Source organism: Acomys russatus, chromosome 17, assembly GCF_903995435.1.
Source record: "Acomys russatus chromosome 17, mAcoRus1.1, whole genome shotgun sequence".
Taxonomy (NCBI): Eukaryota; Metazoa; Chordata; class Mammalia; order Rodentia; family Muridae; genus Acomys; species Acomys russatus.
Window position 1 is genome coordinate 48,822,359 of NC_067153.1, and position 26,884 is coordinate 48,849,242.

The window sequence follows — 26,884 nt, forward strand, 5'->3', positions numbered from 1 at the left end:
CTGTCGCGTCTCTGCAGAGCAGCTGAAGGGCCTCCTAATTGCAAATTTGGCTCATCTTCCACGAGCTCTGTGTTACTAGTTTGTCCTCCCAGGAAGGTGCTGGTACTGTTGGGTGGTCCTGAGTCTACTGTGAGTCCCACTGACAGAGGCTCGTGTTTGGAACGCCAGTCTAAGGCCCAGGCAAGCCCAGACCTTTGTCTCCAGCTTTCTGAGGTCTTTCATGGTGTGTGTGAGGCCAGGAACAGCATATGGCCTATTTGTGGGTGTAAGCAGATGGTGCTCTGCTCCTGGGTAGCTGTGACAGTCTCCCCTGCATTGAGGGCCTGTGATGTAGTTCAGGTTTCGAGGTAGGTGTGTGTGTGTGCGTGTGTGTGTAAAATGTGTATTTGTTGGTGTGTATTTGTGTGTGCTTGTGTCTCCGGTCAACACTGGCTTTCCTTGATTGCCTGCACTTTTAGGGTTTTGAGCCAGTGTGTCTCACTGACCTTGAAGCTTTTCGGCTGGACAGTGAGCAGGGGGGATTTCCTTGTCTCTGCCCCTGGGAGAAGAATTATAGCTGCCCCTGGCTTGGGATCCTGGCTGAGTTCCTTGTGCTTGCAGGGTGGCACATTGTCACTGAGCTATCTATCTTCCCAGCCTCTGAACTTGTTTCTATTTTATCTTAATTTTTTAGTGGTGTTAGTGATTGTCTGCAGGGCCCTCACACATGCTAGGCAAGTGCTCTGTTAGCAAGCAGTACCCCAGCCTCTGAACTTGTTTAAATATTCATTTCTCTCTAGGAAACTGTTGACTGATGAAAAATGTATATGAATCTATATGCATGAGCGTGTCACTCATTCAGCAAATATTGAGCTGGCGCCTGCTGTGCTACAGGTGGTGGCTGCTTGTTATTCACTAATGCTTTACTGGTGTGGGAGTGGGGGTGGTTCCTGGGCTGAGTTTGCCACTGGTAGGCTCGTGTCTGGGGATCGGAGGCTCTGCTTGTCTGGGCTCTAGGCCTCTCTTTTGTAAACCTGGGGGTTGATGTGCTTTCAGGGCCCTGTCATACTTAGGGATGCAGGTGATGTGGAACCGAGGGATTAATCTGCTGGGTTCTGAGGAGGGTGCAGAATGTGGGTGCTGGTTAAAGAGGCACTTAGGGGCAGGGTCAGAGTGGGGAGACCAGGGCACTATCCTAGGGATCAGGGGATGGCCTATGAAGCCTTAGGTGTGGGGCGGCCTGGGGTGGTGTGGGTCTGTTGTATCGTGATTAGTCTCAAGAGGGAAGATGGAGAAGAGTGAGTGTGATGAAAGATGTTGAAGTGGAAAAGTCAACTTAGTGCATTCATGGCCCAGGGAGCTGGTGCCTAAATGTGTCTTTTTGGATGGAGCTAACTTTCTAGGGAATTAAGAAATCTGCTTACCGTGTGGAGATGTGGATCCGCACATGTGCTGCATCTCTCCTTCCCTTCCTCCCTCCGTCCCTTCTCCCACTTTCTGCCCTCCCATTATCACTAAGGGCAGAGCTGTTGTCCACCAAGCCCTGGTCTGCTCTGTGTCCCTGTGACCTGCTGGTCTCCAAGGAGCAGAGAAGCTAGTGCTAGTGGTGGGGAAGGCCTGAATCCAGGGCTTTCTAAAATACTGTGGTGACTGTGAGCCAATAAAAAGTTGAGATCATTGGACTTTGGCAAAGAAACTAGAATTGATATCTGTCTGTTTTGTGCCTTAGTATTGGAGACAGTAAGGAAATATTGATGGCATGTATTTTAATTAAAAACGTGAGTGCATTTCAAATTTTTACTGTGTTCATTTCTTGCTTTACTGCCAATTCCATTTTCTTTCAGATTTTCGAAAGGATCTTGTTTATATGGGCTATCCGACATCCTGCCAGTGGATACGTTCAGGGGATAAACGACCTGGTCACTCCGTTCTTCGTGGTCTTCATTTGCGAGTACATAGGTAGGCACACTCCACAACACTGTGCCTCCTGGCTGCCCAGTGTGAACTTCAGTGGGTTTGCTATGTTCACCGCATACTTACACCAGTGCTGACAACTGCCTCTCAACGTCATAGTACTAACGAGTGACAGCTGTGTTAGGCAGGGTTCTCTAGGGGACAGATCTTGTAGAACACTCCCCCTGCCAGCTATGTCTTTCTGTCTTCTAGAAAGGGCATTTATTAGAATTGTTTACAGGCTGTTGTCTAGCAAAGCAGGAATCAGAGCGAGCAGGCAAAGGGTGCAAGCTTCCTTCTTCCCTGTCTTTTTATAGGCTGCCAGTAGGTATGACCAGATTAAAGGTGCCTCTTTCCTCCTCAAAGATCCAGATTAGAAGTGGATCTTCCCACTTTAAATGATTTAATAAAGAAAAAAGTCCCCACATGTGTGCCCAGCCATTTGGGTTTTAGTTAACTCCAGATGTAGTCAGGTTTAACAACCAAGAACAGCCCTGACAGTCATGGAGAGGGGCAGGCTTATCCTTGAGGCCAGCTTTTCAAACCGCCTTTAAATCCTCACTTAGCCACTGCAGATATGCTCACACCCGACAGTGTCCCATTTTAAGATGATGCATGGGGACAAGTGGGTCTACCTGGAGTTTGGTTTCTTGTAGTGGCCCTCCGCTCACTGGCTTTCAGGTTGGGTTTTAATGGGCAAACTTAGTGTGATAAAGCATTGTTAGTTCAGTGCTTTGTGTATAAGCTATGAAGCAGTCGTGCATCTGTTGACTTCAGCATTATCAGTAATACTGCTTCATGAGGCGATGAATTACATGCAAACTGGTTAGCTTTGTGAGAGGTAGACTGAACTATTACTCTCAGTTCTGTATCTTTATTTCTTTTATTTTTTTTTCAAGTTTTACTGTGTGGTGTACGTGTGTGTGTGTGTGTGTGTGTGTGTGTGTGTGTGTGTGTGTAGGTGTAGGTTTAGGTAGGTAGGTAGGTTGGTTGTTGGTAGGATAGGTACATGCCCCAGCATGCCTGTGGCGGTCAGAGGGCAGTCTGTGGAAGTCATTTTTCTCCTTCCCACATGTGGGTATTGGGGATTGAACTCAGGTTGCCATGCTTGGCAACAAGCCTCTGTACCCACTGAGTGCTCTTGCCTGCTCATGCGTCCTTTTCATTATTTACATTAGAGTGGTAAACTGTAACATGACTTCACCCGCTCTGAGCAGTTTAAATTTTATAAAGCATCTGAGTAGTGATGTATGCACTGTATGATTTACTTGTGAAAACAAGTTATGGATGTAGGAGGGGCCGTGCTTCAGCTTGAGCGTTGTGTTTAAAATTGACACTGTTTGCTCTCACGAGACCACTCCTTACAAGGCGCTGGCTTGATTTGTGTGGTTATAGATTGGAGCATTTCAGCCCCAGCCAGCCTCAGATCCTTCCTTTTCTGGTCATCTGGAGAGAAGGGATCACTGAAGACAGATCACTCCGAGCCTGACAATACAGCCAGTCATTGAGCTGATTGTATCACAGGTCATTGCTAAGCAGAGAGGGAGAGCCACTGCTCACTCCTTACATCTGTCCTCTCAGCCTCCCATCTGAGAGGTAACAAGGGTGCTTCTGATGGTCCTGGAGTGGTGGGACCTCTGTCTGTGGCCCTCAGTTAATGGAGAAGTTCAACCACAATCCTTGGAGGATTGATTGATGGTTGAGGCTAAATGGGCCATTTGATTAATGTGGTAAATAAGTTTGTTTTAACTGCTTTACCACTGACTTATGTTGTAAGACCCAAGTGATTCTTAATGCATTTCCTGATTATTAGCAGACAGGGTGAGTAGCCATGACTGTGGTGTTAATTGTTTGGGAGAAACAGTGATTGGAGGAGGTAGGGACTGTGCGCTTTACAAGTCAGTCCTGAACTGGGCACAGAGATGCTCTCGCAAGGCATTCCTCTACTTGAACACACACACACATACATACACACACACACACACACACACACACACACACACACACACACGTGCGCGTGCTCGCACAGACACATAAAACATACATATGTAAAGATACAAATACACACGTGAACTTAAGCACACACACTTAATAAATAAGTTAATTTTTTTTTATAAGTTGCAAGACTCAGAGAAATAGCCCAGTGTGGAGGAGAAACTCTGGGCCCATGAGGAATGACTTGGTGACCATAACAGTGTGTTGGAGAGCTTTGGAGAGATGGATTGTTCTCAGAGAGCGTCCTGAGCTGCTGTTGGTTGGAGGGTGTGGATGACACAGGCTTACAAACCTGGCTCTGAGGAAAGGCATGCATAGGCTACAAGCCTCAAAAGTTTCAAGAGGAGCAAACAGTCACTGGTCTAGGGCAGCCCTGAGGAGGGCAGGTCTTAGGGAAGGACTGGAGAGGGTGTGCACTATCTTCAAGGTCACTACAGCCAAGGGAAGAGGTCATGGCCTCCGAGAGTGGGTCCGGATGGGAGGCAGGCAGGCAGATGAGCCCATTGGCTACTATGACTCAGTTTCTGTGAGCCCTCCTGGGTGTCTGTCTCTGCCTCGCACTCTGAACTGTTGTGTGTGTCACCTGTGCAGAGTAGGAGCTTGGCAAATCCATTTGGATTGAATCCCCAAGATGTTTCTCTGTTGTGCAGTTAAGAGCCAGAGCTTTTAAACCAACGTAAGAGAAGGAGTGCTCTTTTGGAAAGTACAGATAAGAGGGAAAGGGTAAGTGGGGCATCTGACCCTCCTGGTGCTGGCCACGCTTCTGCCTTTCTCTCCTCTAGCTGGCTTGGGGTTGCTCAGGTACCTGTAGCACAGTAAACCTTAGCAGATGGGAAGAGGGTGTTGTGCAGGCTGTCAGTGGTCACTTGTGGGTGACAGTGGTGTTGGCTCTCCCTCTGAATTCTTTCCAGTGCACCTGTATTTCTGGGGTTGGCAGCACACTGTGCTCAGTGCTCTTCTTGCGCTGACAGTACCATATGCCTCCTCTATTGCATTGAGATGTCTTCCTGTGGTTCGTTCCTGCCTCCTGCATGTGATATTCTGTGAACTAATGTTGTATAATTCATGGACTCATTTTCCTGGTATTGGATTTTTAAGCCCCATACTCCCCACCCCATGGTATAATTTTTAAATAAATCCTGTACTTTTATAATAGTCACTATCATATTCTGTCCAAGAATGTTAAATTTGGCTTAAAGTTCAGAAACATTATTCCATCACCTTAGTTCACATATTTTCAGCAGAGGATGTATTTTACTTTAAATAAATATTTTGAGTATAGAAAAGACAAAACAAAAGAAAGATACATTCCCCCCACGCATCTTTGCTATTTCAATTTAGAGACAATTTTGACCAGGCACTTTGGGCTGATACCTTAGGGTAATTGAATGTTCGTTGGCTGCACGGCAGGAATGACGATGACTGTTGCGCACGACAGAGACTGCCTCACAGTGATTCTCGCTCAGGAGCTTTAATCTCAGGTTGATTTGATTCTGTATGTCATCTTCTCATAAATTACTCTTGAAGGCAAACATGGCAGGGGACTGGAACAAACAATGCATTTTCCCATGCGCATTAAGAATATTTATCTCTGTGTTTCCTGTGTAAGTCAGAACTTCAGAAGTACAGCATTGCTTTCTGGAGAGGATGTTTCTGAACACGGTTGAAGTTTGTGGTGCTGCTGGGCTGTAACCCGTGTGGCTGGCACAGGAAGCACATTCCTGCCAGAGGACTGAACACTAGCCAGGTTACATGCATGGTTGCCCCTCCAGGTTGCACTGCCTTAGAAGTCAGGCTTTGAGGGACAATGAAAGGATGAAGTGATGCTGCAGGCCTCTCCTTCAGCACCAGGTCCAGAAGTGTGCGCTTTCGTGTTGGCCTTACCCATTGTATGTGTCTTTCCTATGTATGATGTGAGCCTGTACCGCAGCTAAATTCATCTGCCAGGCTTCCCCGAGTGCTCCTCAGTGAGGAGGGGCTGCTGCCGTTTATGGTTTGTTTTTAAACCCACAGAGGCAAAGTAAGGCGCGTCCATGTACAGTGCAGTTTCTGTGGGGGTTGTCATCCATGAGGAAGTGGAGTCAGCGTGAGTGGGTTAGAATGTGACCAACCCAAGCGTCTTGTCTTGCACAACTCTGTCTCTAAATTTACAGACATTTACAAAATGCCAGAGCAGTGGACTTGTGCTGACAAATTGGAAAACAAGTTGGGTCACAGTGTGGCCACATGGACTAGAAACTGTCACTGGAAGGTTTGGAGTATTTTTAGGCTTTGTTAGTATACTGTTGTGCATGGCAGCCACAATGTTGTGTTTATGTATTTCAGGACTATTTTTATCTTTACTATTCAAGTATTTACAGAGTCATTCAATGGTTGAAAAATGTTTAAAAATTGGTATTGTAGTGGTTATAATAATGGGTGGGAAAACTCAGCAGAGGATCAGTGAGTGAGTGGATGGAGGATGGAGGACCAGTGAGAACCATCTACTTCTCAGCATCTGCTGGTCACTGCTCCCAGCAGCACAGAGCACAGGGTACTTGCTGCGTGCTAGACAAGGGCTGGCACTAACAGGAACTAGAAGTCAGTGACCATCTGCAAAAATTGGTAGTTTTAGAACTCAGGATATGAGACACCCTGTGAGATGAAGAAGGTGGAAATAAGACACAACCTGCGGGGCAGCCAGGCCGCACTCCAGCAGGGAACTGCAGGGAACTAACTGCACTGAGACGTGTGCAGGAGGGGGGAGGGGGAGGATATGCTAGACTAGAGCAGAAATAAATGAGATGTAGAGCGGAGCAGAAGTCCCTACAGCTTAAGCTGAACTGAGCAGATTTGAGAAAGGAGAAGGGAGAGAGGGAGACAGATACTTAAGCAACTGGCACTGTGATAATTTCAGAAATGCAGAGCACATGGGCATTTCCTGAGTAACTGCAGAGTCGTCCAGAATGGAGGGATTGAGAAGAAGGCACTGTTAGCCAAGCTGTGCTGACTGAGTCTGTGCAGCCAGGCTGGTGGACCCCAGAATCAGTTGCCTTTGAGCAGAGCTGATAGTCTCCAGTGTATAGGTTGGTCTTCCCCTTCTGGTCTCTTGAAAAAGTGGTGCCCCAAGGAAGCAGGGATTCCTTAGGGTGTAGCTTGTGGTTCAGTTGCAAGCCTTTTGGCCTGTGCTGTATCCAGCAGACTTCAGATTTGCTGTTCTCTACAATCCCACGAGCCAGTTCCCGGAAATTAGTTTCTTTTCCTTGCTCTACTCTGTCTCTTATGCATGTGTGAGATACAATACATACCTATATTTTATGTATATAGGAGAGTGAATCAGTAATCTTTGAAACAGTCCCATAATGCCAAGACCATATGTGCGATAAAGAATTAATGTGACTGTGCCACAAGGTTTTTCAAAAAGAAAAGGGAGGAACACTTTTACACTCCTCATACGAGGCCATTGTTGCCCCATGGGCAGAACCAGGTGGGAGACTGAGCCAGAAGCAAAGCACACACAGATTCCTTAACACATGCTAGCAAGCCCAGCATAGCAAGGCGGAGAAAGGATTCTGCATTGTGAGATGTGGAACTTATTCTATGATTACAAGAGTGCTTCAGTGTATGAAAATCAATGTATTATCCTTTATCTACAGACTAAAAACTAAAACCAAGTGATTATATCATTCAGTATAGAAAAGAAAATTGACAAAGCCCAATATAAATTACCCCTTTGGCAATAAAAACATTTTACAAATGAGTACTAGGAGGAATGGCCATGGAGTAGCAAGATATCATCACGCAAAGGAAGAAAGCTGCACCCCTGCCTCCCAGTTGACAGCATCAAGTGACTCACAGACCTAAGTCTAAGAGTTCATGAGAAGCCAGGCATGGTGGTACACATCTTTAATCACAGAACTTGATGTTCAAAGACAGGCAGATCTCTGAGTTCAAGTCCAGCCTGGTCTTATTCAAGGTGAGCTCAAGGCCAGCCACAGCTACATATTGAGACCCTGACTTAGGAAAAAAAAAAAAGAGAAAAAAGAAAAAAAGAAAAAGTGTTTATGAGATGATGGAGGAGAGAAGCCAGCCACCATGCCCTGGCTTAGACCATGATTTCTCAGATATCACACTAGAAGCAAAAGAGAAAAAAAAAAGGGGGGGGGGGCTTCCTCAAATGAACTCTTCTGTAAACGATACCCTCAAGAAGGAAGTGGCAAACCTAAGAATAGGGAGAATGTATACAAATCAGAAGTATGCCAAAAGTGTGTGTACAGGAAACTCATAACTCAATGAGATGGTTTACCTCAAAAAGGGCAAAGTGTTTCAGTGGATGTTTCTCCAGAGGCAATATGCAAACGGCCAATAAAAACATGAAAATAGTCACTGTCATTAATCACTAGGGAAGACAAATTGGGCCCAGTGAGCCGCCTCTTCACCCCCACCGTAGGCTGTGGGTTCGATGTGAACTGCCCTCACAGGCTCATGTATTTGAACACTTGCTGCCAGCTGCTGGCAGTGGTCTGGAAGGTTGTGCAGCCTTTTTGAGGTGACAGGCCATGAGATTTTGTGCTTTCTAACAGCCAGTACAGTGTGACCAGCAGGCTCACTCTCCTGCCACCATGTCTCCTGTACATGCAGGCCTGAGCTTTCAGACTGAGCCATGGCAAACTCCTCCTTAAGGTGCTTCTTGCCAGACATTTGATTACAGCAGCAGAAATGACTGAGACAGAAAAGATGTGGAGATGCAGGATGCAGGTATGGGGATGGCCTGGGAGTGAGTGCAGGATTTCTTTTGGAGGCGTGGCGTCACATTAGATGTTACTTTAGTACATAGACAAAGAATACCTTTAAAAGACTGAATCATGTAGTGTATGAATTAATTGTATCTCAAGGGGAAAATGGAGCCCCTCATTTGTGAGGAGAGAGCACAGTCCAGCAGTTTCATGGTGATCACTATGCATGTAGCTTCTTTTTCTGTTCTGATAATACACACAGTATTTGAATAAATATATTCTCGGTTGCATTTCTATTATTTTTCATTGTAGTATCAGAGGCATCAAGAATGACGGACTCATTCTTGGAAGAGGTGCCACTGAATCAATGTCTGCAGTCATTTTCAAGGCCTGACAGCATTTACTGGGCGGTTTACCATAAAGATGATTGAATACATATTTTCATCAGCCATGTGAGGGACTTCCATTTCCCCTTGTCTTTGGTGTGATCTAACATGATTGGCTGGAGAGAGCTCCTGTGTGTGTGTGTGTGTGTGTGTGTGTGTGTGTGTGTGTGTGTGTGTGTGTGTGCGCGCGCGCATATTTATGATGCACTTCATTCACCCATAGACATGATGGTATTCTTATAAGGCTGCACAGCCCAGAGCTCAGATACTCGGTGATTCAGAGGGTTTAATAAACACCTCGAGCAGCTAGTATTTGCCCCAGTCTTCACATCTGAGTATTTGCCTCAGATAAGAATAAGGGAGCTTATTCAGTGGACCTAGAAGGAAATGCAACAAGGCGCGCGCGCGTGTGTGTGTGTGTGTGTGTGTGTGTGTGTACAAAACAGCACTGGGGTTGGAACCTGGTGACTACAGTTGCTGGTGGGTGTGTGGCAGTGTAATGGAAGTGAGCATGTGACTGACAGTCTAGTGGACTTGGCATATGAGTGACTGCCCACAGGACTGCTCCAGCCCTGGGTTAAAAGGCAGTGCCAGGGTGGTCAGTGTGGGCAGCTTTGTAGTGACTTAGCCTCTTGTCTCGGTTGCATTGTGCCAGACTCTGGTGGATGTTTTCGGAAAGGAAGCTTTTGGAAGGCTGTAGTCCTCTTAGGAAGATGTCTGGCCTTGGCTTTGACCTTGACCTGTGCTTTCAGAGGTTTCTTGGCCTGTCTCCTGGGCCTGGCTTGGCCTATAGTGTCTACTCAAAAGCCACAGCTGTTTTTCCTGAGGTGTGGCCTTGCCTGCTGCTTCCTTTGTGTGCTATGTGATGTTTGTGTTGGGTCCTAGGCATTCCACTGAGTTATGAGGTCCTTCCGTTGTGTTCTGATTTGTCACTTTGTGTTTCAACTGACAACCTGAGAAGACCGATGTGTGCAGGCGTACTGATGAAGGGTTATGGGATTCTTACTCTGGTGTTAGGATGCTTCATTTCTGGCTCATGCACACAGCCATTTGTGAGATTATTGAAGGTGTAAGTGCTCTGCTAGTCGGATGGAGGCTTAACTGCTGTTATTAATGAGCTCACTTTGTCAGAGGCTGTGCTAAGTGCTTAATTACTCCATAGCCTGGATCCTTAAAAGCCTCGCTCAGCCCACAGCACTCCCTTCCTCGATGAACATGTGGGTACCATGAGCTCTTGCAACTTCCTGAGGCTGCTGAAGTGCATTGAGCTCCTGGTATGGCCTGAGGGCCCCAGAACTCAAGCTTCATTCCCCCCTCCCCCCACCTCAGAGGGCCACTAAGAATTCCCTTTGTGTGTATAGAGGGCCCGGCATCCCTGGTGTGGGTGTTTGTTTTGCAGGCTGGAGTCCCGATGCTGTCTTTGGGGTTTGTGCAGGACTCTTTCCCCAGGTCTGGGATCCATGCTACACCAGGAATGTCCTCATGCTCTGTTCAGAGGGAGCCCTTCTTTTCCCCTCTCCAAAGCGTTATTCTCTGTGAAGCTTTGAGGTGGCTGGGCCTGGGAGGGAGTGAGAGGGAGGTGCTGCCTGCTGGGCGGTCCCTTGGGACCAACAGTTCTTTTGAATCCTGTTCTCCTCTGCTTCCAGGAGGTACTGAGCGCTTAGAAGCTTGCTTTGTGTCTTCACTCTTTATCTGCTATTTGAGGGAGGTATTGATAAGCAGTATTTGGTGGCACCCATTGTCTTTTGCTACTGTGTTTTGTTCCCACAAACATATTTTCTGTTTCAACAAAGTGGAAATAAGATCGCCACCCAAAAGCAACCTAGCAAACTCTCCTATGTGAACGAACTATTCTCTCTGAACAAACTGTTCTCCTATGTCTAGCCATTTTTGAATTTTATGAAAGTGGGGTCATTCTCTTTTAAACCCTTGTTCTTTCACAACTTTATATACCCATACAAAATGTTCTTTGATCCAAGTCCTTTTAATTATCTCTTTTATGCCCCTCCCCTACCAAGTCCCTTCTTCCTATCCCCTTTCTTGCTTCCCCCTGTACAGATGTGAGTATGTATGTCTGTGTTTATGCATGTGGGATACATGTGCGCACATGTTGTTGTATTTAATTAGGGTTACCTACATGAGCATGGATTGGGGGGTATTGACATGAACAAGGGCAGCGTAGCAGTGGCTGTACCACTGAAAGATACAACTTCCCCTTTCATAAACCATCATTGCCTGTAGTTCTTCAGGGATGCCCAGGGCCTTGTGAGGCTGCCCTCTAAACAGGATGGAAAGTGGATAGGCTTCCTGAAGTTCTTTCATCTGTGATGTAAAGTTGCACTTTGTGTGCAGGTAGTCAGTGCTGCTGTGAATCTGTGGGTACAATAGCCATGCCATGACCAGAAGGCAGCACCTCATAGCTCCCCTCCAGCTCTCCTAGTGTTATATATTTGCTTCTCCCTCTCTGTGCTATTCTGTGACATTGACTATGATTCTCTGAATTGACTGCTTCCCATTGCAAATAGGAGCTTCTCTGGCCAAGGTTAGGGCAACATGAGTCTATGGATATCAACATAACCGTTTAGAAAGCAGTTTGACAACACACACATTGAGCAGCACAATACTAGTAGGTTCTCCTTGGATCCTATGACCTCCCAGCTATGGGCTTTTGATCAAGTTTACAGTACCAGGGACCGAGTCTTCCTATGTAATGGGCCCCAAATGTAATCAGAATGCAATTGGTTACTCTTACGGTCGTTGTACCACTATTGTACTAGTGGGCACGTCTTGGCCGGCAGATTATATCTTGCAGGGTTCATAGCCTCTGGAATACTTTCCAGCTCTATGAAATCTATCCAGCAGGAAGGAAACTTCCACATAATTACAGTTTCTTTATGCCTTGCAACTAAAGTGCACGGTGCTTTTTAGCAGTAGGGTCTTATCATTTAGTTCTGGTGAGCAGCTAAGAACAGTGACAATCGCCTACATTGTTCTAGGAGCCTCTGGGGCCTCTTACTAACAACTCTTAAGGAGATGCCCCACACAGTACCAGGCGTCTTGACACCTTCCACTGTACTGTCCAGGGCCCTAGAGTAGTACTCATGGGAAAGTGGAGGGGAGTATCCTTAGGCTGCAGACAGGTTCAGAGGTTCCTCTTATTTAGAGGAAGAACTGCAAATCCCTCAAAGTACTATTTACGATGACCTTTTGATTTTTTTTATTTAATTAATTTATTCAAATTACATCTCAGTTTTATCCCCTCACTTTTATCTTCCCGTTCCTCCCTCCCTCCCTCTTTTACCTTATTCTCCTCCCCTAGGTCTGTGACAGAAGGGGACCTCCTTCCCGACCATATGGTCATAGTCTATCAAGTCTCATCCTGGTAGCCTGCTTATCCTATCTCTGAGTGTCACCAGGCCTCCCCACCCAAGGGGAAGTGGTCAAATATGGGGCAGCAGCATTCATGTCAGATTCAGTCCCCACTCTCATGCAACTGTGGAGAATGTCCTGTCCATTGGCTAGATCTGAATAGGGGTTCATTGTTTATTGCATGTATTGTTCTTTGGTGTAGTAGGTTGAGCAGTCCTCCCTGGGTCCAGATCCGCCCATCATGATGTTCTTCTTGTGGGTTTCTGTGACCCTCTGGATCCTTCAATTTCTCCATTCTCCCATATTTCCCTCACCTAGAGTCCCAATAGGAAGTCCCCACATCTATCCCAATCTCCTGGTAAGTGAAGACTTTCATGGGACATCCCTTTTGGGCTAGTGTTCAGTTATAAGTGAGTATATCCCATGTTAGTCTTTCTGGGTCTGGGTTAACTCACTCAGGATAATCATTTCTAGTTCCATCCATTTGCCCATACATTTCAGGAGAAAGAGAGTATATGAATATACACAGGCGTGCTTGTATGCACAAGAGAAGTTGACATTGTGTGTCATAAGACCTCTCACTGGACCTGGAGCTCCCTGACTTGGCATGACTGACTAGCCAGCCCACCCCAGGGATCCTTCTGTCTATGTCTCCGCAGCGGGATTACAGGAACAGTGTCCCATCCCCAGCTTTTCACGTGGGAGCAGGAAATGAGTGAAACCCACAACTCATGCTTGATAGAAAGCACTTTACTGACAGAACCATTTTCTTGGTCTCCCTCCCCCTTCCCCCTCCCTTCCTCCCCCTTTTTTCTTTCAGTGTTGTCTTCTGGTGTTGCCCAGGCTGTTCTGAAACCCTGAGCTTAAGTACCCTTCCTGCCTCAGCCTCCCAGGTTCTTGGAATATATGATTGTGCCACTGTTTCCAGTTTGTTCATGACGTTTATTTTGCTCTTAAAATAACAAAGAGAAATATTTAGTTTTGAAAATGAATAAAACAACTTGTATCTGTTTCTGGAAACCAGGACTGTATCATCAGAGCTTAATGATATAAACTTTATTATTTTTTCTTCATCTGGAAACATTTTGCTAGTCTGTCTCCATAGAGAATCTATTGTCCTTATTCATCATATATTCCCAAATGTCATTTAAAAAACTAAAATTATAGAGGATGGTGAAGTGAGAGATGCCCCAGGGCCCCCTCCTGTGAGCCTGAACTTCTCAGGTTTTTTCTTTTTTTTTTTTGGCAATTTAAAAAATTATATTTTCGTATACATTTACATTATTACACATAATTAAAATAAACTGCCTATAGCAAGAAGAACCGCAAAAACAATCAGGAATTATATAAATGTTACATTCTTAATGTTTTGGCTATTTGTATTTGGCAACCTTGAAAAAAACACCTTTCTTGGTCAGTCTAAAATTCTGAATGAAAATCAGTATCTATCCTATCTCATCTCTATCAACTTAAACCATCAATCTAGACCTAAAAACATCTTAACCCTTAACCAATAAGCTTAATTGTGAGATTAAACTATGTAGTCTTCAGCCCCATCAAAGATTTGAGAAGGAGTAACACTTAAATTAGTTGAGTAAACCGGAAGTGCAGGTTAGCAGCCTCCAAAATAAGAAATGACTGTTTGCTGACTGAACAGTTACCCAAAACTCTCTATAACAGTGGAGCATCATCTTCAGCCGTTGGGCCCAATATATCTGACATATTTGTGAGGCAGAAACTATTGAGGACTTGATTACTCTGTCTTGGCAGAGTTTGGCCATTGACTCTGCTTGCATCCAAGCTTGCCCATTTTTAGACGGAATTCTGTATGCGGCAGATATAAGGACATTTTGTCCAGTGGCTGGTTTGCTACATTTGAAGCCATCTCCATAAAGAGGTTCTTTGATACTCATCTTCGTCTTTGAGGTAGGCTGAGTGTTGCCAGGAATTAACCTGTCTTGTTGTCAAATAATCTTTAAATAATAAAAAAAAATCTTTAAATGCCATATTCTGTAGGTTTCTGAGGCTTTTGAAGACCTTATCTAACTATTTTACCTTATATACTTATAGAATTATTTCTATCTGTTAAACCTAGGATGTATATTCTTGTGATTAAAAATAGACTAGTAATTGACATGACCATGATTTGACCAACTAACAATCAGTTTGTATTTCTTAGTTATCTCAAATAACCTGCAATATCATTTTCAAAGTATTGGAAGCAAACCTGGTATTACAATTGAGTTGTATGGGTACAATACCTTATTTTAGAGTAGAAATGCATACAATGTATGAGAATAATCTTAAATTTGAATTCTGTACCAATGTATCAGCATTAACTTATTTTGCATCAATATACGAACTTAAAAAAATAACCTTATTTGTGAGTAACAGTTAAGGCCTTAAGTTAAGGAATAGATTCAATAATCCACTTTTTGTTCTGTCATCCCTATATATTTCTCTATCTTTCCCCTTCTTTCTTTCCAACCCTTATCTCCTTACCTTTGAAAGAAAGATAAAGGAAAAGAGAGACATACCTGAGTCCAACCTTATTTTCTCTCTGAATAAGACCAATAATAACTTATAACCAACTCCCAATGAAAATAAGCATCTGTAGCCCAAGAGAGCAAACAAAAGTCTAGAGTTTCTCATTTTGTTGCCCTATGATTGTGTTCTCTTCCAGGAGGATATAAAGGAAATCTGGAGGCAGCGGTTGAAGTCCCCCTCCCCCAGGCTCCATGGAACATAATGCAAATTATTTTGGAGCCACAGTGGCAGAGAGAAAAGTTTGTAGAGGAAGATGCTTTGTCATTATGAAGTGAATCAGACAGGTGGCCAGCAGCTCTCCCGACAGTCCTGGTTGGCACACTGATCGTAGGGCCAGATTCTGACTCTGCAGCCTAGGGCGACAGTGTCCTTAGTGGGTAGACAAAATCTCAAGGATATATAGAGTGGGCATCTTCTCACCCAGGCACTTCACAGGAAGCGCTCTGTGCTTTCAGCTTTCCCTCACTGTTATCAAACACCTGGACTTGACATAAGAAAAGGTCTACTTAAGTTTATAGTCTTGCATGCTCAAGGTCAAGATTACCAGGCTGTGTTGCTGTTTGCTTGTGGTGGGGCAGTACATGATTGTAGCATGTGTATGTGTGGTGAGGCAGGATCCATAGCTCTTAAGTGATGGGCTGGGTATCCAGGACCCCATCAGAAGCATTCCTCCAGTGACCAAGGGACCTCTCATGGTGCCTTGCCTCCAAAACGGTTCACTGCTTAATAGTGGCCTCTCCCTTGCCACATAAATGATTGGGGGACAGTCACTATTCAGACTCCAGTAGGCAGTGTCACATTGCATTCTAGAATAAGACTGCAGATGCTCTTCTTTGGAAGACACAAGAACATTTGTTCCTCTTTTATGGTGTTTTCAGATCAAGCTTGATACCATTCATAGATGGCTAACCTTCTGAAAGGAGAGGAGAAGACGCAGAGAGGAAAATGTCCAGTGCTCACATCTGTTCATAAATCTAAAGGTGAAAATCTTATGCATTGTAGAGAAAAGGTGGGCATCATTAGCAAAATAATAAGCCCTCAAAATATTTAAAAGTAGTATGCTTAGATGATGGAAATATAAGAAACAGAATTCTATCCCAATTAAAGATGCATTTCCCATTTTGGAGTCATGATTCCATCTCAGCAGCTGAGGGTTGTGTGGATCCATATGCAGGTGGAGTCTGTCCACAGTGAATTTGGAACATGTCATCAGGATTTGCAATTCTGAGATGGTTCGGCTTTCATCAGGTTGGTTGCTGAGCAATTGCAGTCCGTCTGCATCCATGAAGATGGGCTCGTGGGCCCCTGTGGACATGCAGTCTGCAGATGCTCACATCCATATATGCATGCATAGCATTTGCATGCATCCTTCACCTTCTCCCATATACTTTAAACAGCCTCTAGATGACTCATCATATAGTGCATGTTAATGCAATGTAAGCAACTGTTTTCCTGCATTGATCTGGGAATAATGACAAGAAAATGGCTGTGCCTGTTCTGTACAGACACAGATTTTTAAGCTGTGATTTTTAGAATCCATAAACATGCATCTCATGAATATGGAGGGCCGTGGTTCTTGGTCTCTAGGACAGTTAGTGGCAGAGGGCTTGGCTCATTTTCCCAAATGCCAGGAAGACAGATGATCACTCAGGAGTCTTACACCCCAGAGTGATTGGCCCTGTGATGGGGTAGAGGCAGGCTTCCCAAATGGCCTTCTAACATTTTAGGTATGGCACATGTATGGGCTGTGCAGATTGACAGTTAGTTTTCAAAGGTGAAAATAGGTACCGTGGTAAATGACTACCCCAGTTAGTTTTTGTCAACTTGACATAAGCCTAGACATACCTGGGGAAAGGGAACCTCAATTCAAGAATTTCCTCTATCAGATTGGCCTGTGAGGCATTTTCATGATTAATGATTGGTGTGGGAGAGACCCTAGCCCACTGTGGGTGGTGCTATCCCCAGGCAATCCTGGACTATGTAAGAAAGATGGCTGAGCCAAGCCAGCACTACAAACCAAATAAGCAGTGTTCTTTTATGGTCTCTGCTTTAGCTTGTACCTCAAGGTTCCTGCCTTGGGTTCCATACATGATGGATTGTGACCTATAAGTTGAAATAAACCCTCTCCTCCCCACATTGTTTTTAGTCATTGATTTATCATACCAGCAGAAGGCAAACATGGACAATGAGTGTATAAATCCTGAATGCACATCCCTCTCCTGCCACTTAGAGATGCAGCTGTCATGCATCTCACACACACACACACAGACACATACAGACACACAGACACACAGACACACACACACACACACACACACACATCTTCATAATGTGGTGTGCACCATGCCCCACAGTTTACATATATTCTTTTTAATCTTTAAACTCAGTTCCATATTGCAGTGGGGAAATTGATGCCTGGGAAATTCAGGAACATGGTTGTGGGTCAATTCCAACCAGTTGGGAACACAAGGCTATTATAGTTCTTTCCTGGGTTTAGGACATCTGACAAGACCTCGCAGGCCACCTTGTTGCTGCTCCCCTTCAGGCAGCAGTAATGGAGTCATCTTTGTTTTGAGTAGTTTCTTCTTCTGAGTGATGGATGGGGAAAGTGTGTCTGTCTGTGGGTCAAGAGCTTGGCTTTATGACTATCTTCTTCATTCCCAAAGGCCCAACCTTAGCCGTTGCCATCTGTTTCTTCAGGGAAGTCCTGGTGAGCCTCTTGTGGGTAATTAGAAGTGGCTACTCTGGTCACACATTCACGGCTGCTTAGTTATGCCAGCGATGTCAGATGTCTGAGGTTTTGCTTCAGTAATAAGAATTGAACAGTATTCAAGAAGGATTCAAACCACATTAATATTTAAGAGCCTTTCTAGATCCAGAAAGTGCCTGTGGACCCCTCCTGAATGTAATGTATACAGCACATGTCAATTAGGAAGAGTGATGATGTGCGCTTGGCTCCCTGTCCGCTGAGGCTGCCTCTGCTGCATCCCAGGACGCGCCTCTTGCTGGAACACGCAGATTGCCAGCCTCCCAAAGGGATTCTCAGGGAAAAACAGGCTTTCCTTTGCTTTGCTGTTCCTAATAGATCTGTGTCCCAAATAGGAAGGGAAATCAATTTAATTACTTAAGAAACTTTTCCTTCAGGGTGAGTGAATTATGAAGAAAAAATGAAGTGTCTGTCTGTCATCAGTAACTTTATTTCAGGCTGAGGATGAGAGCGATTCATTTGTTCTAAGGACTAGGTGTTGGGTCACTAGTGAATACAGAGAAGGCATGCCAAGGTGCACGGATCCAGGGCCGCAAGGCAGAATCACTTCACTTCTGGGACTTCCTGGAAATGAGCTTGAGGACCACTGGCAGCTAAGATGGTGCTGAACAGAAGCCAGAGGCCTGTGCAGGTGTCAGAGCGGGAGAATTGTGAAGGAGGAGAGAGCTAATTGCAATTAATGTAATTAGGAGAGGAGAGATGTTCTCCAGAGGGAGCCACATGCTCCGCTTCTGGCTGCTGCTCCCAGCCTCCCTGTGGTCTCTATCTCTCTGTAATTAATGAACCCCATCTCCCATCGGAAGCTGCGAGGTGCTGGGGTGGGCTAGATTGTGTGTGGCATTCCTTAGCTGGGTCAGCTTGTAGTTTCCTCTCCACATGGTGCAGCGCTGCAGTGCGGCCATGTCTATGGGAGCAGAATTTAGAAACTGAGGCAGGGAGAGAGCTAGTCTTCCAGCTCAAGCTTTAAATGTTCCACTGATAACAAAGTGCTACTCGATGGCCAGGCTCGGGCACTAGATGGTGACTGAGAAGACCTTCAGGGACCTGTCCCACCAGTCTTCTACCATTATCACTGTTTTACTTAACCTCTCCAAAGGACACCTTGCCCCTTCTGTGTCCCCTTTCCAGGTTCTGGCATCCACTCATCTTCATCACTTCTCTGTATGAATTTGTCCACTCCATGCTTTGTCATCCACTGTATGGCCTTTTCTAATTGGCTGCTTTCTTGTATCATATGCTTCTGGACCCATCCCTGGGCAGCACTCCTTTCTGTGACTGGAGTTCTTCTGGGAGGAGAAGTCCTCAGCCACTCTTCTGAGGGTGGGCTCTGGGATGTCTTCACCTTTGGCAGGTGGGGACGTTCAGATGCCATTTTTACACTGATGTGATTTCAGTTCTTGAAGTGGAACATGGAGTTCTGTGCTTAACTAAACCCTGGCGCCATTTTATAGTCTTGCTGGTAACAGGGTACTCTTAGTGAATCGCATTCTTGACGGCTCTTGTTACTCTTTTTTCCATTTTAGCCATCCTACTGGATACAAAGTACTATTTAATTGTAGTTTTAATTTGTATTGTTTGGTGACTAATAATGTTGAGTATGTTTTATGTGCTTATTATTTTTTACATAGCAGTTATATTTGGTAATAATTTTTTTTTTTTTTCTTTTTTTTCTTTCTTTCTTTTTTTCTTCTTTTTCCTTTTAACTTTCTTTTCTTTTTCTTCTCTTTCTTTCTTTCTTTCTTTCTTTCTTTCTTTCTTTCTTTCTTTCTTTCTGTTTTTAGAGAGGTTCTCATATGGTAGCTTGGGCTAACATGGAATTTACTACTTAGTTCAAGCTAGCCTTGAACTCTTGGTAGTGTTCTTGTCCTCAGCTTTCCCAGTGCTAAACCACCACCACTGGTATCAAACTGTTATTTAAAACGGCAGCAACAACAAATAAAAAACTTTCCCACTTGGGCTTTTCCATCTGCTATAACTGATTTTGAATTGTCTTCAAATTTTGTGCAGCGAGGGAACTTAGGTCCCTACGGGGGTGGAGGGGTTCAGGCCTGCATCTGCACTGTGGGCATGGCAGAAATTACTGTTGTGATTTACACTGCAGTGCATCTCAAAGGCTTGTGCAAGCCCTTGTCTGCTTTTCACCATTTCCTGTCCTTCTGTCTCTGTGTTGTACATCCTGGTTTTCTTTGAATGCTGGCTCTGGCCCTGGCTACTATGATTCTTCCCTTCCTTGGCAGGGGTGGTGGGTAGGAAGTGGGGAGGTCACCTGCCCCCTGTGTGCCTATCTGCTTGACAACTTGGCTGTCCTTTTGGGAGTGTCTACTGTCCCCCTTCCATTGTGCTGCTCACTTGGGGGACCTGTTTATTGAGCTCTTTCTTCTCCAGAGAGATGCAGAGAAATTGCCAGGGCTTTTAGAATCCTGCTCTCACCTGATGAACGTGTCTTTTAATGCCAGCTGTGAATGAGAGAAGGATGCTCTTTGTACACTTGCATAAATGAGGTGTTCGGAGCTGTGCTGGGTTGTCTAGGAAACATTCCTTTGGAGGTCCACAAGGACAGAGGGCTGGGGCATTAGAGATGAACAAGAGAGATTGACAGAACAATCCAAGTACAAAACAACCTGCATGCCGTCAAATGAAACAGTTTAGGTGAACAAGAAGCAAGAAATCATTGCTGCTCAGCTGGTCCAGGTTTTCACTTTGGCCCCCACTCTTCTCTTGCTAGTTCTGCCCCAGAGCAGGCTTTACTAGCAAACAGCAGCAGTTGCTTCATGAACTCCCGAGTGTTCTCCAGTAAAGACTCATTTTAGCATGTGATCGAAGCTCTGAGTGTGAGACTCACTCCTTTTGGGTTTCCCATGGGCTAGGCCTCCACCCCAGCAAAGCAGGATGCCTTCTAGCATTTCTGCCTCTTAGTGGCAACAGGGTTTTCTTCTTGCTCATCATGGGAGCTGATGTCCTGAGCTCTGCAGTGGTGGCTTCATTGTTCCTTAACTTGGGACACCGATTATGCAGACACAACGGTGTTTGACCCAGGAGGAGGGAGTTGCAACTTCTTAAGAAGAAAGAGCCTGAGACACTGGTGGGCTGTGTGCTTCTTCATTGTGTGTGCCACTTTCCTTTTGTAGCCATACTACACTGACACATGCCCGTATGTGTTAGCACACTCAGAAACCTACCCGAGAGGTATGCCACATGCCCTGTGTAAACTCAGCCAACTCACAACAAGCTGAGGGAACAGACCCCCAGGAGAAGGAGGCATCCCTGCCGCTAGGCCACTGTAGGATGCGTGGCTCCCTTGACGCTCTGGCTTTTGAGCACTGTCTTTGGAATTGGTCCTCAAACCAGTGTAGCTTCAAGGTACATTCTGATATTGGCATAGCCATGAACACCATGGCAGGATTCATCCATCACTGTGTCCGCTTTGTTGATCTGTGGTCAGCTTGATCTGGAGCTAGTCTGTGGTTCCCCACAGGGGTTCTGGGAGTGTGAGCAAGCCCTGAGCTTCATCATAGAGAAGCCTGTCTGGAGTTAGGGGAGGCCCCAGCCTCACAATGGGGCTGTAGTCCATGCTTGGGCAAGGGGGCTCAGAAAAGGACATTGGTCAGTGTAACTTCAGTTGTGAAGGATCACTTTGGGCATACACCGAGAAAAGGTTCAAGGAGAAGCAAGCCAGACTCAGGAAGACCAGTTAGGCCATTGTGCTAATCTAGTGAGAGGCCAGTGGAATAGAAGGTTCCTGAGGTAGGTGGTGATGTGTGGTTAGGTTGAGCTGGATCTAGAAGTTTACTCATGGACTGGGCAGTGGGTGGAAGAAGGAGGGAAGGAGGGAGACAATGAGAAACGGGGTAGGAAAGAGAAGGAGACTGAGGATTTAGTTGCAGATGTGCCACTCTGGTGGGAAGGAAGGATTGGCGGTCCTGAGAGAGGTGTGGCTTTTGGAAGATGAAGCTTAGTCTTAGGTGTGCTGTGTGTCCTAACCTGTTGTGTTGCTTTTCTGTCAAAGGAATCTTGGGAGCTGATGATCTGGCTACCCTCCTTCCAGATCTTTGTATCTACTGTGAAGTGGAGGGCTCTCCTCCAGGCAGTTAGCTGAAGGCTCTGGCTTCCCAACTTTTCATTACCCACCCAAGGTCAGAGCCAATTGTCAGTCTCAAATCTGGCTGGTTGTCACTTCTAGTTTGGGTAGGGTGACACTGGGGAGTTCTGAGGACCCACAGAGAAGGGTGATGACCACATGTGGATTAATGTAGACCTTCCTGAGGAGAGAGTGGGGGCCATGCTGCTGGAGGGGAGGAGAAGGAAGGAGCGGGCTGGGCCCACCCTGCTGCTCTGCTTTGCTCCAGTTTGCAAGCAGACTTTGCATTATTTCTCATTAGAGAAACTTTTTTACAAGGGTTTCTGCCCTGTGTTCCCTGAAGATACAGACATGGTGTTGCCCTGAGAGGCACAGGGAACCTGCATCTGTACCCACATGTGCAAGCACCTGTGTGTGCTTGTGGGGAGAAGCTGCCAGCAGCTCCCTGGCCCTCATCTGTCTACTTGCCTTTGTCTCTGCTGTGGATTTCTCTCTGCAGAACACAGACAGTGGCAGCAACTTCGCTGCGCAGGGGAGGTTAATGACAGAGCTGTGGGTGCTAGGAAGCCTTTGAAATGAAGTTCCATGCATTGTGATTATAGCTCTGATGGTATTTATATTTAAATCATTATTACAACAATAATGGACCAGTTTGCCAATAAAATACAGAACCACTTTGGAAGAGCAGTCTCTGTACTTGTGCATTTCTGAGGCTGGGCTTCATGGTCTAACATTGGGCCTTTGCAACTGGTTGTATGATTCATGTTTTATGCATTTCCAAAGAGTAATGAAGGCTGTGTGGTTTTGCCTAGGGCACTAAGTATTGAAAATATATGGCCAGTCCAGTGGTGCCGAAGGACAGATTGGACGTCTGCATTGACAAGGCTGTCTGTCATTCCAGGTGGGGTGCCACTACCTTCCATGCCTTGGAGTTTGATTTGGTGATAATGCATCATTAGGGACAAGTCCTTGTGCCTGCTGTCCAGCTACAGTGAGGCAGGAAGTGGACAAGCATCTCAGCAGTGACGGATGGCTTTTTTCCTTCAGATCCATACAAAATTCATAAACCTGATTTATAACCAATGAAGTTTGAGCTGCTTGAAGCAGAAGGCTCAAATGCACAGCTTTATTGTGCAGGCAATGTCTTTCTTTTGTTTTGTCCCAAGTCATGGTTATGTGGCGAGAGCACACTCTGTCTGTGCCACAGGCGCAGGAGTCACATCTTGGAGCAGTTGTGGTAAGGGTAGGAGTCAGCCAGAGGAGGCCGTTTATTGTTCCTGAGAAGGAGATAAGCCACATGGCCAAGGCAGGGACATTTGTATAGGACAGGCACAGCCCTCTGTGCTCTGTGAGCTCTTTCTGAGCCGCACAGTCACCATTGTTCTCTGTGGCATGTCCCCTTGCCTTTGAAAGCTTTTCCCTTCTGGCATCAGCCCGTTGAGCCTTCCTGGCCTCATCTTCTGACTCCTTACTCTGCTGCTTGGGTGTCTTCCACTGACTCTGTGTTTGGTGTCTCTGGTTTTCCTTCTCTATCCATTGCTCCCGCGTGCTAGCGGCTTCACCGTGCCATGTATGTAGATGCCCACAGTGCTTTGTAGCTTGTTTGTGAACTTTAGAAGCTAAGCCACTTACTGTCCTTGTGTTTTTCTGGACATAGGGGCCTCTTCTTCACATTCGCTGATGATGTGTCCAAACCCTGAAAATCTCAAACCTGAGACAGAAAATTGCACCTTGAGACCAGCAGGAGTAGGACACTCCCTCCCTGCTTCTGTGCCTGCATGCCCCGGGGCACGTGAGCTGGCGACCTCTAACTCTCAAGATAGTCACAGTAGTCACTTAGCTGGCACCTGGATGCAAATAGAGCATCACTAGCATGCAGCTACAACCAATGGAATGCATTCACCTTACCTCAGAAATCCTTTCCTACTCTCCAAGCTTTATATAGTCCCTGTTGATCTCGAATAAACAGGCATAAACGGATTCACTGAAGACTAAGAGCTGCTGTTTCACTGAGATGTAACACAGGCCTATTTTGGAGAGGGCGCTCTCTCCAGACATTCCCCACTGGCTCCTCGGACCCGCCCACCCAGGGGCCTTGCTGGCAGGAACCAAGCTCCAGCCCTTACCGGTCTGGCACCCATGCCCGCCCACCATGTTGACCACTGACTGCTCCGCTTCTAGGCCCTCTTGGTGAAGGGCTATAATTGCCCAAAAGAGCTGTAACACTTCTCAGAGAAGCCTCGCCTCAACCTCCGCCCCCCCCCCCCCCAGCCCTGGGCTGGACCTGGATCCTGCAGACACCACCCATTCCAGATTCTGCTTCATTCTTCCCTGCTTGGTGCACGGCTTTGCCTGAACGCCCCAAGGGATGCAGCGGGAAATATGGAAGCACACTTGATGACTGGGGATACGACTAAGAACCTGATGGCAGGGGCATGTGAGAGATCTGTGGGGCTATGGGAGAGGGTCCCAACTAGTGCAGGGTAGGTGTGGGGGCCAGGCATGGTTTTGAGGAGGGTTATAATGAAGGAGGGCAGGGCATGCAGTGCACAGTGAGGCTTGAGGTATGAGGAGAAGCTGGCGTAATGACTGCAGGGTATCACGTTTGTGACTGGAAGGAGACCTATAGGGATCAGAGCTCCACACTTTTTAGAGAGGCCTCTGTGAGACTCCTTATGGAGTCCGATGGGTCCTATAGGTCAGTCTGAGTACTAGCTACCATCAGGAGCGTGTTAGGCATTCAGGGAGCTGAGGTGGTCAGCTTTGTGCAGTTTGAGCTGAATGCTTTCCCACTGTTCTAAACCCAAGTCACCTGGGTCTGGAAGCCTCTGTAGCCTCTGCCCTTCAGGTAGGGTGGCTTTCTACCCCCTTCTTCAAGCCGAGTAGGTCTCTCCGCTCTGGCAGCAGCCTGCTCTCAGCCTCCTTCCATTCACTCTACTTCCAGCTGCCCATTTCAGTGTGTGGTTTTTAATCCTGTGCGCTCTGATATCTCTGACTCCACTGGGCATTGCTCCCAGGTCTTGCAGGCCCCACACTTCATCCCACTTCTGTAGTTATAGCAGTGCGTTCTCACAGAGGGCGGGAAGCGCTGTGTGGTGCATGGAGTGGCATTCGGTAAGACCCCTCTGTGGAGCGCTGTAGCTCTGTGGTGGGCAGGGACAGAGGGAGGTGAGCACTGACTCGGACATCTAGGTGTGGCTAATGGAGCAGGAGGTCATAGTCAGAAGTGGAGCCCTGCCTTTTCCGCCCCCCTGGTGCTTGGTGTGTCTGTATTCAAATGTCCCTCCAATGTAAGGTCCTTGGAAAGAACCACTCTTGGTTGCCCATGTCTGATGCAATGCCTGCTATGGTTGGCAAGCAGGAACTCAGAACCCTGCTGAACGACCTGGAGGGTGGACAGTCGCCAGACCTGAATGCTGTCAAGCACTAATGTTTTCTCAGCCTGCTAAGAGCCACAGTGAGGTAGGCTGTCTGCCTGCTAGGATCTAATGGGAGATAATGCCGTGTAATTTATACAGTCATGCCGTAACAGATTTTGTATAAATTAACAAAATGTCTCAAAATGCTAGATGCAGGTGAAATGGAAATGACTGAATCCGAGAAAAAAATATCATCCCTGAATATCCAAGAAGAAATTTGGATTGGCTTTGGAAGTGAAGGGGTTACCCTGGTGGTATTTTATTGAATCACAAATTGTTATTTATAACCCATGCCAGAAGCAATTAAACTGATTGATGATTAAGAAAGTTTAATAGTTGAATAATAAGATGCGGTTCTTGACAGCTATTTTTTCTCATCCTAGAAGCATATTTTATGAGTCTAATAACAGTGGTGAGGATGGGCTGTATAGCATGTTGTGGTGTAATTACATAGTGGTAATATAATATTCAGTCTAGTGTTACGTGGCCTATTATGTATAAAAATTAAAATACCAATTATGATTTTTTTGATTTATTATTAAAGTGCTTTATTAATTTTGGCCTACCCAAAATTTACATCTGGAAGTCTTGTTGCTGGTTCTCTTTGCCCTGGCTCTCATGCCAGTGCGAGTTGTCCTTATGAATAACTTCTTAGGTTGGTGGAGAAAATGCATGACTCAAAAATTGCTTGAGAAATAAGTGTTGATGTTACGAAGTAGGAGATACAAATGACTAGCAACTGAAAGCATGTTCTCGCCTCTGAACAGCATGTGTATATGTAGAGAAAAGAGGTTTGATTCCCCAATTGACAGAGCACGCTGTAAGCTGCTGAAACACTGGCCTGTTCTTCAGCAGCAAACAGCTGCAGTTGTTGTGTAGTTTCTTTAAGGCGTTCCTCGTGTGTTTAGAATGGCTGGTGCTGGTATAGTCGCTGCTGGTTCAGCTGCTTTACTGATAGTCCTTTGCTCAAAGCAGCCAAAGAGCCAGGGAAGAGTCTGGTACCTTGACCTAGCAGTTGGCCAACCAGTTCATTCTTGGTAGTAGGATTTTTTTTTTTTTTTTTTTTTTTTTTTTTTTTTTGTCATAGTTTATATTTATTGTTGCTTTGAGTGTCAGCCTGGACTGCATTTCTGGAAGGGGCTGGTCCTGTTAGCTTGCTGTCTCTGCTTCCTTTTGATGCTCTCTGTCTCCTTAGCCCTTTGAACTGACCTGTTTTGTTTTTGCCTTGTCAGCATTCCCTCTTTGGGTATCCCCGAAAGCTGCCTCCATTTTCATCAGCAGGCTCCTGGTGACTTCCGCCCACAACATGGTTCTGATTTCTTGTAGTGGGAGATAGTGCCAAAGACTGAGGCTTGTTTTTGCTCAGGCTCCCGGGGCATGGAGATTGTACAGAGGGACTGCCCACTAATGATGACTTGGAGAAGGCCAAAAGTCCAAGCTGTCCCTCCAATTTAAGCAAGTTTCTTTTCCTGCCTCCAACAGAGAGAAGCCTGTGAGTCTGTTTGAATCCTGGCACGGACACGCTGTGTACTGCTGTCAGAGCTCAGTGTGAAGCATGGTGTCCAACCCAATTTAGAAATTGCTTTATCCTTTGCATCCTTCTGATGCTTGACTCAAAGACCCTCAAATTGACATCCAGTGGACAGGTCCCGGCCGGCCAGCTTGTCAACAGCACC

General features: G+C 45.9%; 1 protein-coding gene across 1 annotated transcript in view; it reads left to right on the top strand.

The window, feature by feature from the left end:
• Tbc1d22a (TBC1 domain family member 22A) overlaps window positions 1-26,884 on the top strand; it is a 287,423-nt gene that overhangs the window by 105,983 nt on the left and 154,556 nt on the right. Inside the window, exon 8 of the mRNA XM_051160164.1 lies at window positions 1,824-1,938. Within this exon, the coding sequence (XP_051016121.1) occupies window positions 1,824-1,938 (115 nt within the window). The remainder of the gene's footprint in view (window positions 1-1,823; window positions 1,939-26,884) is intronic.